The 14313-nt window shown below is 47.5% G+C and overlaps 1 protein-coding gene across 4 annotated transcripts; it reads right to left on the bottom strand.

Moving 5' to 3' along the window:
- Positions 1–2020: 2020 nt before the first annotated feature.
- On the bottom strand, positions 2021–12424 carry Smug1 (single-strand-selective monofunctional uracil-DNA glycosylase 1). Of its 4 annotated transcripts, none has more exons than XM_052161169.1 (5): positions 12318–12424; positions 10915–11041; positions 6718–6815; positions 6211–6512; positions 2021–5249 (listed from the first exon to the last, which is right to left on the bottom strand). In XM_052161169.1, the coding sequence occupies exons 4-5, from the start codon at positions 6499–6501 to the stop codon at positions 4698–4700; spliced, it is 843 nt and encodes a 280-aa protein (XP_052017129.1). In that variant the 5' UTR covers positions 6502–6512; positions 6718–6815; positions 10915–11041; positions 12318–12424; the 3' UTR covers positions 2021–4697. The 4 variants fall into 4 exon arrangements, with proteins under 4 accessions (XP_052017129.1, XP_052017131.1, XP_052017132.1 ...); XM_052161171.1 differs by lacking the exon at positions 12318–12424 and adding an exon at positions 11251–12309; XM_052161172.1 differs by lacking the exon at positions 10915–11041 and having other exon boundaries at positions 12318–12378.
- Between the last annotated feature and the right edge of the window lie 1889 nt (positions 12425–14313).

Genomic DNA, 14313 nt, shown 5'->3' with positions numbered 1-14313 from the left:
ACATTGCCAGGCTTGTGTAGCTAGTGCCTTTACCCAGTGAACCATCTGGACACCCCACCCCCCTCAGTTATTTAAGACTTCATGTCTCATGATAACAGGTTTTGCATGTGTGTTTGTGCACACGTATGCATGACTACGTCTATATGTAGATACATGCTTACAGAGGTCAGAGGCTGACATCAGGAGTCTTCTTCAGCTGCCCTCCCCACTTCTGCATGTGTGTGGGGAGCTGGGTATATGTAAGCGTTCATGCAGGTATGTGAATGTATACATGCAAGTGTCTGTGTGTGTGCATGTCTGTGTAGACCAGAGGTCAATGTCTGGTGTCTTCCTCTATTACTGTCCTTATTTTTGAGACTGGGTCTCTCAGTAAAAATAAAGCTTGCTATCTAGGTGGGCTGACTGGCCAACAAGCCCTCAGGATCTTGTCTCTGCACTAGGATTAGGGCACAGCAATTAGCCTCCTTCCCCTAAGGGTACCCTTATCTGCACTGAGGAATCCTCTTCTGATTTAATTGATAAAAGCCAGTCTGGTGGAACTAAGTCCGGACAGCTAGATAAGTACCCAGACCAGATTCCAAGCTTAAGGGGAGAAGCTGGGGGGTGGGGGTGGGGGTGGAATGGGGATGGACAGGGTCACTTCTCTCCTGAGCACACTATCTTATACAGAAGTTAACCTTGGTGACAGATAAAATGACTTTGCTGCTATGAATTGAATTATGCCCCCACAAAACCCATATGCTAAAGCCCTAATATTTGGAGATAGATCCTTTAAGTAAGTGAAGAAGCATTAAAGAAAGGTTAAATGAAATTCGGAGGGTAAAGCAATAATCCAATGATTGGTATCCTTCTAGGAAAGAAGGGAGACACCACAGAGCCACACATAGCAAAGAAATGGAAACCAGCTGCTGCAATGAAGAAAGGCCTCAGTAGGGCCTGGGCGGCTAACACGGTCATCTTGTACCTCCAGTGGCCAGAATTAGGAGAAAATAAACTCCATTGTTTAAGCTATCCAGACTGGGTATTTTTGTTATGGCAACCCTAGCAGGGACGGAACTCTAACCAGTCTCTGACAAGTCACATTGGAGGAATTGAGGGTGATAGCCCATACAGTCAGAGCATGTAGTGACTTGGCCATAGGCAGACCTTGGGCACCATACTGGTCTCTACCAGCCTTCCTGCATATTCTCACTACATGCTAATTCCATCATTTCTCATATCTTCCCTCACCTCCACTACTGACTTCACTCCCTTTGCTGAACTTTGGATCTTCAGTGTTGGCCAGAACCCATGCCTTTTGGATTCTACCAGACTACCATCCTACAGGGAACTGTAGAATCTTGAAGAAGCCTAGTGAGAGGAAGTGAGGTCATTATGTGTGTCTTTAGTGCGGATACTAGGACTCCTGCCCCCACCTCTGCCATGACCATGGGTTGGAAATGCTCAAACTGTGCACCAAAATACACTAGGAACGTGGTTCTCTGATGTTTGCCTGCTTGGGCTCCTTCATCTGTGGGCTTCCATCCGGTGTTTCTGCATGTGTATTCTGACTCTCCTCACTGGACTCTAAATTCTCAAAGAGTAGCCTGGTGGTCAGGACCCTTCACGAGCTGGCTCTTATTCTACTTTTTTTTCTCCCACCTGGCCAAGCCTTCGCTAAACCTGCTTTCTCCCTTGAATGTGATGACACCCTCTTCTATGCTCTGACTGACCTGGTCTTCAAGGATGCCACCACCAGAGCTTCTCCTAAACATGCAAGGGTGCAGCAACTTCACCTCTGTAGAGTCCACAATGCTACCACAGTGACCAATCCTTAGCAGTTGTTGCAGGCAGGCCAGGACCACAGTGTGTGATGGTGTGATGCCGTGAGGTAGTTCTGACAGTGACTACAGAGTCTGCACAGACTTTACCAGCTTAGGGAGGGCCTGCAATATGACTGATTTTGCTTTAGACACCAGCTGTACTTCTGACCAATAAGTTCCCAGAAACACTTTAGCTTCAGTGATTTGCAAAACAAAACTCAGGGGGATAAAACACCGTTTATTACAATTTATCACAAATACAAATCAAGGGATGTAACTCAATGATAGAGCAGTGCATGCTTCCCACCCATAAAATGCAAAATTCTGGGCTCAATGGCCAGAACTCCAAAATGATAAACAGAGCACATACATGAATGAATGAATGAATAAATGAATGAATGAATAAACAAATGAACAAATACACACACCAGTACCAAATACCCAAAAAGAAACACACATATACATGTGTTCACCAACCAGTAACCTTAGCAGAAATTCCAGTGTCCAAGAGACACTGTGTCAGGGTCACTGTGGAGGGAGAACTGGTTAAGATCATGGGTCATGTGGCTGAACTCGATCTCTATCCTGGTCCTATTCTGGCATTCAGGCTGAGCCCCAACCCTCAAAGCATATGGATGGTCTTTCTGGAGGGTTGGCTTCCATCCTGAGTCAAAGTTCAACAAATCCTGGAATGCTCTGAGGCCCCAACATGAATAATTACGGCACTTCTACACTGGGGAATCCTCAAAGATTTAGTCTCCCTCTCTGGAGCTGAGATAGAAATATATTAATATTTAGAATGCTGGAGATGACTTGTATCCCAGGAGATAGGGAGACCACATGTCCTCAGTAAGATGGTCCCAAGACCTGCTCTCACTGTGGCTCACTTTCCAGCCCTTACCACAGATCATCCAACCAACCGTTGAAGAGACAGATGAGACACCAGCTCCCTATCGTCCTGTCCCCAACAGTGCCCAAGTACCTGACGAACTTCAGGACAGGCCCCTACCAAAACCCCTGTAGCTTGGCTAGGGCAATCAGAGGTTTCTGTCACTCCTCCCCAAGCTACCTGAGAAAAGTTTTTTGCAAACAGTGAATAGGTAAGAAAAGGGAGGAAATATCTTAAAATCATTCTCCCACCAATGAAGTGCAGGAAGAGAAGAGAGAAACAACACAAGGCTTAGAAGTCTTTAATGCTCAGTCTGAAAAATCAGAGGCTGAGTTTCTTGTAACACTGGTCCTTCTCGAGCAAGTTAATAGACAAAGGAGTGGATGGGGAATACCCATGTAGTGCACTGATACACCCCACCTCGAAGGGAGGCGAGCAGAAAGTGTGTGTGTAGTGAGGGCCACATGCCAGCCTTTTGCAAAGCACTCTACAGTGTTATCTCAGTTGATCCTCACACCCCATGCCAGTGCAAGGAGGCAGCACCCTTTTTTATAAAAGGATCTTGGTGCTTAGAGAGGTTGTTCATCAACAGGTCAGGCAGGGTGGTGCATCCTTCTAACCCCAGCACTCAGGAGGCAGAGGTAGGTAGATTTCTTGTGAGGTCAAAGTGGATCTGGTCTACATAATGAGCTACAGGCCAACACAATGAGACCTTGTCTCAAATTTTAAAAACAGAGGGAGCGCGCGCGTGCGTGCGTGCGTGCGTGCGTGTGTGTGTGTGTGTGTGTGTGTGTGTGTGTGTGTGTGTGTGTGTGTGTGTTTGTTTAATATAAGTTCTCTGAGTTTGAGGCCAGCCTGGTCTACAAAGTGAGTTCTAGGATAGTGAGGGCAACACAGAGAAACCCTGCCTCAAAAAACCAAAATAAGTAAGTAAATAAATGTTTTTAAAAGTTCACAGGCAGCCAGGCGGTGGTGGCACAAGCCTGTAATCCCAGCACTCTGGGAGGCAGAGGCAGGCGGATTTCTTAGTTCGAGGCCAGCCTGGTCTACAGACTGAGTTCCAGGACAGCCAGGGCTATACAGAGAAACCCTGTCTCCAAAAAACCAAATCCAACTCCCCCCCCCAAAAAAAGACAAAACAAACAAAAAGTTCACAGGCCTTATAGGGAAAAAGGGGAGGGATGAAAATCTAGATCTTTCCTAGTCTACCACACAGAAGTCTCCCTCAGATGCAGCTTTGGTCTCCCTGAAGAAGTTCACTTTTTTATTACTCATTTACTTACTTATTTTTGGGACAGAGACTAATGTATTCCAGGCTGGCCTTGAACTCAATATGTAGCTAAAGGTGGCCTTGAACTCCTGATCCTCCTGCCTCTAAGTGCTGGGATTATAGGAGTGTGCCAGGATACCTGGCTAAAAAGTTCATTCTCAACATGATGTCTGTCCTAGTCTCTGGAAGGACAGGAGTCTGCCAAATGTTCTGTAAGGAAGATTAGGGACTCTGGAAAGATTGTCCACTGACTGGGGAAGAGGAAGTATGGAGAGGACTGATAAAGGGAGGTTGGACTCCATCAGTGTACACTGAATGCCTGTGTGAAAACATCACACTGAACCCCAGTAGTATGTACAGTTAGTGTCAAAAAAAAGGCTGAGGTAGATCAGCATCAGAGAACTTTGCTAGTGTATATGATGCAATGCCAAACATAATGCCAATAAAAAGCAGAACAGGAAATATTAAACAAAAGTGATCTTTCCTCCAAAACTACAATATGACTTCAGACATCCCGACCTAGGACCCTCTGCACACAGGGGCTCCCAAGGCAACGATGTGGTAGGTGTAGTGCACAGGCCCAACCCTCTGCTGTGCAGAACCAGACACTGGAAACAAAAGGGTGAGAGGCTCGAGGGAAAGGGAAGACAGCAGGAGAACTGCCCACCCTGGACCATTAGAGGACAGCCCAGCAGGCTGAATGTAACATGGAGACCAGCAACACCGGCTGGGGTCTCTACAGCGTAGGCCCGGCTGAACCCTCATCTGTTAGCAGAGGCAGCAGCCCCAACTCTTGGAGTCTTTCCCTGGCTGCTGCCTCCCAGCCTTTGTTGGCCTGTGGGCTTCGAGGAGACGGATGCAGGAGCCCCTCCACCTGCACTTCCGGGGTCAGCCCTGCTAGAGCTTTTCGGGCTCGCTGCTCTGCCAGCCGCCCCACTCCCACTACCAGCCGCACCCCTAGCAGTTGCACCTGCCGGCAGAGGGCTGCATCACAGATCGACAGCAGTTGCTCCCGCTGCTTGGCGGGCAGCTCAGCTGGGGTAAGGTTTCGTCCACTGGGAGCCAAGAAGAGTAGAGGACACAGATTGTGGACAAAGCAGTGCTGAAAGAAGACTTGAGGCTGTCCGCAGAGGGTCCGGAAAAAGCCCCAGAATCGGGCTCCGCTCACCTCTGACTGTGGGCACTCCAGTCCCAACACTGGTCGCTTGGGGTGCTCTTGGGGAGGAGTCATCACAGGGCCCCCAACACCCAACCAGTCCCGGACCACATTCACTTCCCCAAAAGGTACCTGTGGGAGAAGGAGACACAGGGGCTTCAGGCTGGAGACCTGTCCCTTTCCACCTACCTTTTCACCTACCATGATGATCTTGACTGCCCCCGCAGATCTGTGTTAAGGACTCTCCACCCTGTGGTTTGCTTCTGTTCATTTTCCTCCAGTTTTTCCCACCATGGACCACAACCAGTAGAAATTGTGTGCCTCTACTTTTTCCAGGCACTGGGACCAAATACTGGCAGAACACTGGGGCATTTGGCCCTACACAAGCATGATGATTCTAATACTGGTGACAGACAGATCACCAGGGTAAAAGGAGATAGGACACGCTGACCACTGATTTCTGGGTAACCTCCCTGCCCTAGGCCTCAGGCTGCCATTTCCATCGATCATCATTGATCACCTTTCATCACTCAGTTGGGGTCAATAAAAGCGATTGAGCCTCCTGCCCTGAGGCTTCTTTACCTCCCCCATCTGCAACACACCCCTAGTGAACAGCAGTCACTCATCCTGATCCCTCAGGAAAAGCACCACAGCTCTAAGTCTGGCTCTTTTCGAATCCTTTTGGTGATTCAGGGGCTTGCCAACAGAATGACCTGCAGCACCTATACACCCATCTCACCCCCAGCAGACCTTCCTGGGGTCCCAGAAGTCCCAGCCCTTCTCCTGATGCCAACCACACTCTAGGGACAAGGGAGATCCGGCAAGGTAAGGTACAGGGCAGGATGACGGAAGGATGGGCTCTCAGAGGCAATTAGTGGAAAGCTCACAGGGGAAACGGAACTACCATTAATGTGCTTGGTTAACTATGAACAGAGAAGTGCTTGAGACCACAGGAGCCAGTGTGTGTCCTGCAGGGGATGGGGCGTGGGGGGGGGGGCACCCATGTTCCAGCCAATTACTTATTCCTTCTCTATAGCACACCCAGGCACACATCCACCTCAGAAACGCCCACCAGAGGAAGCCAGGCCTTTACCCCAGTTTGCGCCATGCCGAAAGGTCCTGGGTTCATGCCCAGGAACAGCACTTCTTTGGGGCCTTGGCAGTAGCGGGTCACGTAGTTACGGTGTGGCTCCCAAGCATAATCCACCGGGTTGTAGATGACTCCCACAGGCTCCGGAAACTGAAGCTGGCTCAGCTCAGCATTGAGTCGAAGCTCTTCCTCCAGGAAGCCCTGAGCCAAGCTTTGAGTGCAAGGCAGAGGCTCTATCAGGGCATTTGCAGGCTCATGGGTAGGTCCCATTAGGAAGGTCTGGGACACAGCCATGCTGTTGTCACCTGGAAAAGAAGTGGACAGTGTTTCCTTCAACCCCACACCAGTGTTAGGATCTGTCCTCGCTGGGAGTCCCTATTGCCATTTCCTGGGCTCAGAAGAAACCCCAGGAAACCCTGTCAGTCACTACAAGCTCACTGGAGTTCCTGATAATGAAGGATGTTTGCCCCACCCCCGGCCTCCCTCTTTCTGATACATCAAGCATCCTACCTTAGCTACTGGTCTTGTTGCTACAAAGTATGTACAAAGGCAAATTGAAGGGTTTATCTCAGCTCTCAGAGAGTACTGTTCATCATGGTAGGTCTTGGCTGCAGGAGAAAAACACATTGCAGCTGTAGTCAAAACTCAGAAAGCAATGGATGCCTATATTCAACTCACTCACTCACTCTCTCTCTCTCTCTCTCTCCCCCCCCCAGAACAACCTTTCCCACGGTTTTATGAAACCAGTTCTCACTATGCAACCTTGGACGGCCTAGAGTTCGATATGCTGACCAGGCTGGCCTTGAACTCATGGAGCTCCTCATGTCTCTAGCTGGTATTAAAGGTATGTGTTATCACCCCTGGCTAGAGTTCTTTTTATGCTCTGCTGGCTATTTTTTGTCAACAAGCTAAAGTCATGTTGGAAGATGGATTCTTTTTTTTTTTTTTGGTTTTTTTTTTTTGGGTTTTTTTTGGGGGGGAGAGGATTTGGTTTTTTCGAGACAGGGTTTCTCTGTATAGCCCTGGCTGTCCTGGAACTCACTCTGTAGACCAGGCTGGCCTCGAACTCAGAAATCCGCCTGTCTCTGTCTCCCAGAGTGCTGGGATTACAGGCATGCGCCACCACCGCCCGACGGAAGATGGATCCTTAATTGAGAAAATGCCCCTACCAGACTGGCCTGTGGGCAAGCACCTGTGGTGCGTTTCCCTGATTGATAATTAACGTGGAAGAGCTCACTGTGGGCAATGCAAGCCCCGAGCTAATGAGCCTGGTTGCTATAAAAGCAGCAGCTGAGCAAGCCACGGAACCTAGCCAGGAAACAGCACTTCTCCACGGCTTCTGCTTCGAGCTCCTGTCCTGACTTCCTTGATGATGGACTATGATATGTTGTTTTATCCCATCCAAAGAAACCCTAAAACAGCCGGGTGGTGGTGGCGTACACCTGTAATCCCAGCACTCTGGGAGGCAGAGGCAGGCGGATTTCTGAGTTTGAGGCCAGCCTGGTCTACAGAGTGAGTTCCAGGACAGCCAGGGCTACACAGAGAAACCCTGTCTCAAAAAAACCAAATCCAAAAAAAAAAAAAAAAAAAACCGAAACCCTGAAACAGTCCAGAACCCCAGCCCGTGATGGTACCCCACACATTTGTTTCACACTTTCTCATCTCAATTAACCTATTTAGAAACTTTCACAGACTATGTCCAGAGATTCATCTTCAAAATGGTTCCAGATCTGTCAAGTTGTCACAGATATTAACCATAATAATACCCCCATTCCAAACCTTCCATCAGGTGAGGCCCATGTGGAACACACAACATTTTTTCTTAGTTCTTTTTCTACCTTCTCTCTGTTTTTTCCCTTCAGTATTAAGAGTTAAAACTGAGTTCTCAACCATGCTAGGCAAGTGCTCTATAGTTCTAACCCTTTTCACATTTTGATGGGCAGTGGTTGGGGTGCCTGGGGTGGGGTAGCTCACTAAGTTACTCAGACCTTATTACTCTGAGTAACCTTACTACTTATTACTCAGGCCTTGATTTACTCTGTAGCCTAAACTGGCCAGAAACTTATGGTCCTATTGCCACAGACTCTGAAATAAATGGGATTACAACCTACATAAGCAGGCATGTCTACTTAATTTCTTTCCTCTCTTTCATATGTGTGTTGGGGGGAAGGGTACAATTCTTTAAACAAAAAAAGTGTGCCAGATGCTATGATAATGCCTTTAATCCCAGTATTTCAGAAGCAGGTGAATTTCTGAGTTTTAAGGTCAGCATAGTCTACAGGATAGCCAGGGCTACACAGAGAGATCCTGCCTCAAAAAAATACAACCTCCACAAAAATAAGATTTATATTTATTTGTGTGTGTGTGTGTGCATGTATACACTAAATATCTATGGTGATCAAGGAGGCCAGAGAAGGCACTGTAACTCCCCTGGAACTGGAGTTACAGAAAGTTGTTGAGCTTAGGTGGGTGCAGGTAACTCAAATTGGGTTCTCTGCAAGAGCAGTACATACCCTTAACCACCAAGTCCTATCTCTAGCCCCTTCTCTTATGTATTTGTTGAGATAAGGTCGTAGGTAACCCAGATTGGTCTCAAGCTTGGTAAGAAGCTGATGATGGTCATGAATTCCTGATTTTCCTGCCTCTACTTCTAAAGAGCTAGAATCATAGCCTGCAGTAGGCCAGGCTACACCGTCAGGACACATCTACTGCTATCCTCTCTCCAATGTCATCCTTAATAAAACCAGTCCAGCCAGGATGAGCGTGTCCTGGAAACACTATGCTGACAAATGAGATACAGGTGCACAGCCACAGCCCAGAGACTTGGGAAGGCTAATTACAGCAGCTTCCAGGTGGCAAGCAATTGCTCTACGCCAGGTACACCTCATTGATCTTCATAACAACCCCATGAGGTAGGTATTATTGCTCCCATGTTACAAGTCAGGAGACTGAGGCTTAACAAGATCAAGCAAGTTGCCTAGGGTCATGCAGTTAGCAAGTAATGAAGCTGGGATTTGAACCCACACTATCTGACTCACACTATGCTCTTAACCACCCATAACATCTTGCTTTAGATGGTTTTATGAGCCACCCTACTAATTCTACAAGCCCCTAACCCCAGCCCAGCTTCTTTCCCACACTCAAGAATCCTCAGAGGTAAATAGGATGATTACACAGACTCTGAATAGACTCTTACAAGCTATGCAACCATGGCCAGAGCCTCCAGTTTTCACATCTGAATACGAAGAATAATAATACCCACTTCATAAAGCTGTCTATGCCTGGGAAGAGGGGACGGAGCTCGGCAGCAAGCCTTCTAAACGGCAACAGCTGTTCTTTTTTCTTTTTCTTTTTCTTTTATTTTTTCTGAGACAGGGTTTCTCTGTATAGCCCTGGCTGTCCTGGAACTCACTCTGTAGACCAGGCTGACCTCGAACTCAGAAATCCGCCTGCCTCTGACTCCCAGAGTGCTGGGATTAAAGGCGTTTGCCACCACTGCCCGGCTTACACAGGTCATTTCTACAAACCAAACCAAATAATGATCCTTGAGTTAACCAGGACATTGAACAGCAGCCAACGAAGAGGGTAACCCAACACATCCAGTTCAAACTCATCCTTCAAGATGCAGCTCAAACCACCTCCTTGGTAAACTCTGCCTTTTCAGCGTACCAAAAAAGTTCCACATGCTAGGAACCCCACCCAGCCCACCCCCACAAGCTAGGATTATAAAATGTTGAAGGCTTGGTCAGTCTCCAGCTATACAAGATGTCTAGATAAACGAGGATGCTAACTTCATGGGGTACTAGTTGGAAGGAGAGGGTCCCCTGGAGGTGTGTCTTTGAAGGGTGTATCTTGGCCTTCGTCCCTTCACTGCCATGCCCCTTCTTTCTGGCTAACATCTGAGCAGCTTTGCCCTATCCGCACCTTTACACCATGATGTTCTGCCTCAGCACAAGCCACAAGGCCAAACAGCCAGGGACCAGAATGCCTGAAACTGTGACCTGGATTCTATCTTTCCTCTCTCGTGCTGTTTTTCTCAGGTGTCAATGAACTGTCTGGCATATCACACAAAGGGAGGTTGGCTGTGAAGCCAAGACATATGTATCTCAAACAAAGTGATTCAGACGTGCAGGTGAAAGCGGAGAGCTACTGGGTACTGCCAGAATTAGTGGCTTCTTCATGAATTCACCCTTTGCCTCCCCAACCAGAGTAAGGAAGGTTAGAAGCCAGGTTCTATTCTATCCCCACCACACCTGTAACGGCTTAGAGCTTATCACCGACCCCTGCCCAGCTCTATCCATTTCCACCCTATCAGTCTTATTTAAAGCTACCTTCAAACAAAACATTTTCGTTTCTCTGTGCTAGCAGTGGAACCCTAGAGCCAGGCAAGGACTTTACTACTGAGCTGCCCTGATTCTTAATGAACCATTACTGATGGATTCCTCTCGACCACCCACGACCCCAGTATGAGAGAATAATGATAATAGTAGTGTATCACTAAGCTACATCACTAGCTGTCACTGCTAATTCCTCCTCCTCGTCTTCTTCCTTCTCCTTTTAGACTTTATTTTTATCTTAATGTGTTTTGAGACAAACTCTCACTACATGCTACATGGTTTTTCCTGTCCTGAAATTTAAGATGTAGACCTGACTAACCTCCAACTAGTGGCCTTCTTCCTGCCTCAGTCTCCCGAGTGCTAGGATTACCTGCATGTGTCACCACAGCGGGCCAGAAATCTTTAGCTGGTTTGTCCACACGGGCTCCCAGGACATTCTGGAAAGCTGAGGACGGAGTGGTGAAGTGGGTTTTCTGGAACCTTTGCTTTGCACTTGCCTGTGTAGAATCAATATTAGAAAAAGCAGCACAGTGATCTCTCTCAGGTCTAAGATGGAGTTTGCTCTGGGCTGAAGACAGCAAGGAAGGGCATGTGCCAGAGCTTATTTTCATGTTCATCTGACAGCAAGTGCCACAGGTTAAGTCAGCTAACTTGAATGCTAGTCCTGGTTTTCTCTCTTACATGGTTAACATTTGTTTTTACTTACTAGAGAGAGCAAGCATGTGGTAAGAGATAACTTTTGAGAGCTGGTTCTCTTCTACTGTCAAGGCTCTGAGGATTGAATACAGGTCATCAGGTTTGCCAGCAAGAGTCCTATCAGCCACGACATCTAAGAAGGTTCTCTTGGACAAGTCACTTTAAGGCTCTTCTCTATAGAAACCACACAGTCCACCAACCTACATCCAGCAGTTGTTTATTTCTTAAATATTTATGATTTCCCTGCATGTCTGGGGAATAACTCTGAAATAAATAAGATGTAAGACAGGCTTTGGGTAATCCATGAAGAGCTAAGAGGACAGATAAACATGAGAAATACAGTGTAATCTGAGCTTTACAATCCCAAACAAAACATCAAAGGAGCCCTAAAGGGAAATCTGATAGTCCTCCCTAAAGTCACCAGTAGCCATAAGCTCAATGCCCGAAGCTGGAACTCACTGGAGTGTTTACCAAAGATGAATGAAGCCTTGAGTTCAATCCCCAGCATCATAAACCAGGTATGGAAGCCGTGCCTATAAGCTCAGCCCTCAGGAGGCAGAGGTAGAAAGATGAGAAGATGAGGAACATTCTTTCACCCATAGCAACGGTGAAGCCAACATGAACCACGTGCATTTTCCCCCTCAAAAAGCAAAAACCAAGAAGCTTAACAAACATGTCATGAATTTCAAATTGCATTTAAAAGCAAAGGGCAACCCTGAGATACACTGGCTGCTCTTACTACAGTCCTCAGTGTAATTCCCAGCACCCATAAAGCGGCTTTCAAGAGTTTAACTGTAATCCTATAGGATCCAATGTCCTCTTCTGGTGTGCAGGCAACACACCTATACATATAAAATAACATAAATAAATAAACCTAAAATAAAAATAAGAATCCAAGCCACTAGCTAGCCGCTGTCCCTTGTAGATGGTACAAGAATCCACAGGATTTAAATCAAAACAGAGCTGCAGGGCTCATAGGGACCCCTTGTAGGCCTTGGCGTCACAGCGCGGCCACCCCTCCGGAGTCCAGCGAGCGCCCACCACCCTTTGCAAAGATCCAGCCCCTTACTCCCTCACCTGCACAAGCTCCCCATGCAGCTTCCGCTTCCTTTCTTCGTCCTAGCGCGGAGGACACTGGGAGTCGTAGTCAACAGCATTTAAATAAGAAGAATGGCTAGCAGCGTCCGCTTCCGCCGGAAATGCCAAGTCCCCGGAAAGCTCGCTAAAAGAGCTCCACGGGGCGCTGGGGATTGTAGTTTAATAATATGATTTAAATCAAGACGTCACAGAACTCTGGACTCTCCAGCCATCCCAATCCCTCACCCACTAGAGACCTTTCCCAGACCTCCCGCTGCCCCAAGTTATAAGACATCATCTTTGTAGGCCTCCAAGGGCCATTAACTGTGTACATAACGCCTGAGGAGGCAACTGGGTAAAGTTGTGGCGGGTCTACAGAGTGAGTTCCCAGGCTACACAGAAACCCTATCTGGACAAAACAAAACAGCCAAACAAATATCCACGAAGGCATTTCTCTCAGCACCTAACTCTTTGACAATGAACATCCCTGTTAACATTAGCATCTAAATCCACAGCCTTGCCATTTTAACCTGTTTCTCTCCTTCCTTGACATCTGCCAGCCTGTATCCTGGATTGGGTTTCTCCAGAGAAGCAAAATCAAAACCACTCTTTTATCTATGTGAGGAGATGTATCGAGGAAATACACTCACAGTCGTATGGGACCTGCTGTCTGTAAGCCAGAGAGCCGGGAAAGCCCTCTGTGTGGTTCAGTCTGAGACCAAGGTGGTTCTACAGATCAGTCTCAATTAGAAGCCTCAGAGATGAAAAGATGTGAGAACCAAGGCCCTCAGACAAGTCTCATATATTGTCTGAAGGCAGAGGGTGGATGGCCCAGTCTGCAGAAGCAGAATTGGAAGCTGGCATGGCTGATGTGGTGGCATGTACCTGTAATCTAACCACTTGAATGGCTGAAGCAGGACCATCAGTTGAAGACCAGCCTGGGCTACACAGTGAGACCCTGGAGAGGGAGCCCTTCCTTAGTCATTTGTCGCACAGGACTCTGAACAGGTGCCCACCCAGGTTGGTAAGGAGTATCTTCCCGACTCAGATTTTTGTTTGTTTACCAACTCTCTGGGTGTCCCCGACCCACATAAATAGACATATATAAATAATACATCCCACCTTTCCAAATTCTCCTAGAACAGTCTTCCCATGAAGCCTTCCCCCAACAAACTTTAATCCCTAGTTGCACCTAACTATCTATCGGCCTTAGCACCAACTCCTAAAGCCACTCACTCCCTGCCTTGTTCCTGTCTAACTGGGCATTTCTATGTGACTTTTCACTGAACTGGAATCTTCCACGAGATAGGTATCTTCTGGATCCTTTGTCTCCCCCAACACTCATGTCCGAGAAAGCCAGGGCTCTCATCGCCAAAGCAAAGTCCCCAGTGGGTGCTAGGGAAGAAGACCAGGGAACCCAGAATACAATCCCTTTCCCAAGCCTGCTCTAGCACCCAGATAAAAGCAGTGGGTGCAGCTGTCGTGAGTAGTGGCCCTTTAGCATCAAGGTGAGGAGCCACCTCTGTTCCTGTGAGGCTGCCCGTTGTTTACTGAGATGTAGTGTGCAGCAGCCTCTTCCCTCTGTCTTGCCGCTTTCTTTCTGTACAGTTTGTCGCTCACCTCTTCCATGGCTTCCTTTGTCTCTAGGTGCCTCCGTCTTCCCCTGGGTGTACCTCAGTGTCTCTACTTCCTCTGCAATGAAGAAAAATTAAACTTCAAGATCAGGACTTTCTATCTCCATTATCTGCACATTTTCCTATCTCCAAACAAAAATAAGGGAGGACGTACCTCACCTTAGTGTTGTTATTTAAGAATCCTAAGAGCCTGGTCAAGCAGAAGGCTGCGTGTATGTAACACCACAGCTCTGGGAGAGGAGGAAGGAGTATCAGAGGTTCATGAAGTTCCTCAGCTACATATTACATCTGAGGCCCGCCTGAGATAAGAGAAACCTTGTCCAAAAAGGAAAGAGAAAAAAGGAGTTGGTGGAAGGATGGAA

This window comes from Apodemus sylvaticus, chromosome 17, assembly GCF_947179515.1.
Source record: "Apodemus sylvaticus chromosome 17, mApoSyl1.1, whole genome shotgun sequence".
Taxonomy (NCBI): domain Eukaryota; kingdom Metazoa; phylum Chordata; class Mammalia; order Rodentia; family Muridae; genus Apodemus; species Apodemus sylvaticus.
The sequence above is the reverse complement of the archived record's forward strand: the minus strand, read 5'-3'. Positions and strand labels throughout refer to the sequence as shown.

Bases quoted from the DNA above. Each gene is read 5' to 3' on its own strand.
- Smug1 (XM_052161169.1), bottom strand. From the start codon at position 6,501: ATGGCTGTGTCCCAGACCTTCCTAATGGGACCTACCCATGAGCCTGCA. The intron at 5,250-6,210 runs GTAAAGGCCTGG...CTTCTCCCACAG, and splicing joins TCGGCATGGCGCAAACTGGG to GTACCTTTTGGGGAAGTGAA.